This window comes from Trichechus manatus, unplaced genomic scaffold (genome assembly GCF_000243295.1).
Source record: "Trichechus manatus latirostris isolate Lorelei unplaced genomic scaffold, TriManLat1.0 scaffold00008, whole genome shotgun sequence".
Classification (NCBI taxonomy): domain Eukaryota; kingdom Metazoa; phylum Chordata; class Mammalia; order Sirenia; family Trichechidae; genus Trichechus; species Trichechus manatus.
The window spans coordinates 20,446,594-20,448,989 of NW_004443944.1; the positions used below are offsets into that span (position 1 = coordinate 20,446,594).

Below are 2,396 nucleotides of genomic sequence, written 5' to 3' on the forward strand. Positions count from 1 at the left end.
GTAATGCTCCCCACGCCCAGTTACACCCTCACCACTAGGCCTGGTGGCAAACCAGCTGCAGGAATCAGGGGCTAGAACTCCACCTTCTCCAGGGCCCCTCTGCTCCTATGCACCTTCTAAGAAGCAACCCTGGAGAGAAGAAGGACCAACCCTGGTCAGAAACAGAAGTGAGGAAAAGGGGAGAGTCAGGTGGGGATATGAGGAACTTGAGTCAGGAAGGAAGCCATCAGCTGCAGAGGAAAGCCCAGGGAGGGCTGGAGGAGGGCCCGGCCCTGCGCCAGTCACTTTAAGGTGTCATCAGTGTTTTTGAACATAAGAATGGAGTTATAGATCTTCAAGGCTGGGCCCAGCTTGACGCTCATGATCTTCACAATGTCCGCCTGTGTCAGCAAAAGGAAGGCCTCGCCGTCAATCATCTGAGGGGTTGGGGGAGGGAGGTAGAAAGCGGAGAAGGTGGAAAGGGTTAAGGGGAAGGGGTGAGGAAAAGGTGGGGTATGCATGGGGAGTGGGGGGTGGGGGGGGAGAAAGATAATTGGAGTAAAGGACATGTGGGGGAAGGGAAGGAGAAGGGAGAAGGGAAGAGGAAGGAAAAGGAGAAAGGAGAAGGGAGGGAGAAAGGAAAAAAGGAAGACAGCAATGGGGACAGAGAAGGAAGGAAAGATATCCACTGGTTTCCCCTTGTTCACACACACGGACTCTCTCTTTCTGCCGACTGGTCTGAATTGCAGTGGTTCTATTCTGTCCTATAGGTTCTACTCTGTCCTATAGGGTCACTATGAGTTGGAATCAACTCGACGGCAATGGGTTTGGCTCTTTTGGTTTTCTATTTGCAAAATGTCTTTTGAGTCTTCACTGACAGTAGCTTCAAGAAACCTGCTATTGCTGTCCCCAAATGAACCCATTAGTCAATCTTAGTGCTGCTAACAGTGAGACAAGCAGACATCATGCGCATTCCAGTGTGATGTAATATAAGGTACACAGTATTACCTATCAGCTATTCATCTTGCCAAAAAGAGAGAGAAACTGAAACTCAATCTAACCAAGCCTCTGTATCTATCCTCCAGTTTACAGGAAATACAGAGAGAGGAGGTGGAGAAACAAGTTAAACAACACCACTTGGAAACAACAAGACAGACCAGGAAGATGTATTCTGTAAGACCTTTTTCAATGTCATGAAAAAAGAGAGGGGACTTTTCTAGACTAGAAGATATTTAAAAATACAAAGCAATATACTTGCTTTTTGTCTGGATCGTGGTTCAAAAACACCAACTTCAAAAGAGCTACTGGGGAAATTTGAATACAGATTGAGTATTAGATGATATAAAGGGGTTACTGCCACTTTGTTAGGTGTTATATTGTGATTATGTAGACAAAGTACTTGGTTTTTAGAGATGCATGCTACAGTACTCAGAGGTGAAACATCATGATGTCTATAATTTACTTAAAAATATTCATCCCCAAATAGGTGAAGCAAGTATGGAAAATGTTGATAATTACAAATTCTAAGGGATAGGTGTGGTAGCATATGATCAGGAACTGATGGTACTGAAGGAAGAAATCCAAGGTGCACTGAATGCATTGGTGAAAAATAAGGCTCCAGGAACTGACGGAATATCAATTCAGACGTTTCAACAAACGAATGCAGTGCTGGAAGTGCTCACCTGTCTATGCCAAGAAATTTGGAAGACTGCTACCTGGCCAACTGACTGGAAGAGATCCATATTTATGCCTATTCCAGAGAAAGGTGATCCAACCAAATGCGGAAATTATCGAACAATATTATTAATATCACACACAAGTAAAATTTTGCTGAAAACCATTCAAAAGCAGCTGCAGCAGTACATCGACAGGGAACTGCCAGAAATTCAGGCCGGATTCAGGAGAGGACATGGAATGAGGGCTATCACTGCTGATGTCATATGGATCCTGGCTGAAAGCAGAGAATATCAGAAAGATGTTTACCTGTATTTTATTGACTATGCAAAGGCATTTGACTGTGTGGATGATAACAAATTATGGGTAACATGGTGAAGAACGGGAATTCCAGAACACTTAATTGTGCTCGTGAGGAACCCGTACATAGATCAAGAGGCAGCTGTTCGGAAAGAACAAGCGGATACTACGTGGTTTAAAGCCAGGAAAGGTGTGGGTCTGGGTTGTATCCTTTCATCATACCTATTCCATCTGTATGCAGAGCAAATAAGCAAGAAGCTGGACTATATGAAGAAGAACAGGGCATCAGGATTGGAGGAAGACTCATTAACAACCTGCCTTATGCAGATGACACAACCTTGATTGCTGAAAGTGAAAAGGACTTGAAGCATTTACTGATGAAGATCAAAGACCACAGCCTTCAGGGTGGATTACACCTCAACATAAAGAAAACAAAAATCCTC

The 2,396-nt window shown here is 44.1% G+C and overlaps 1 protein-coding gene across 1 annotated transcript in view; it reads right to left on the minus strand.

Moving 5' to 3' along the window:
• Positions 1 to 281: 281 nt before the first annotated feature.
• Positions 282 to 2,396, minus strand: part of L3MBTL1 (L3MBTL histone methyl-lysine binding protein 1) — a 34,921-nt gene continuing 32,806 nt past the window's right edge. The window contains 1 exon segment of the mRNA XM_012558678.1: positions 282 to 416. Within this exon segment, the coding sequence (XP_012414132.1) occupies positions 282 to 416 (135 nt within the window).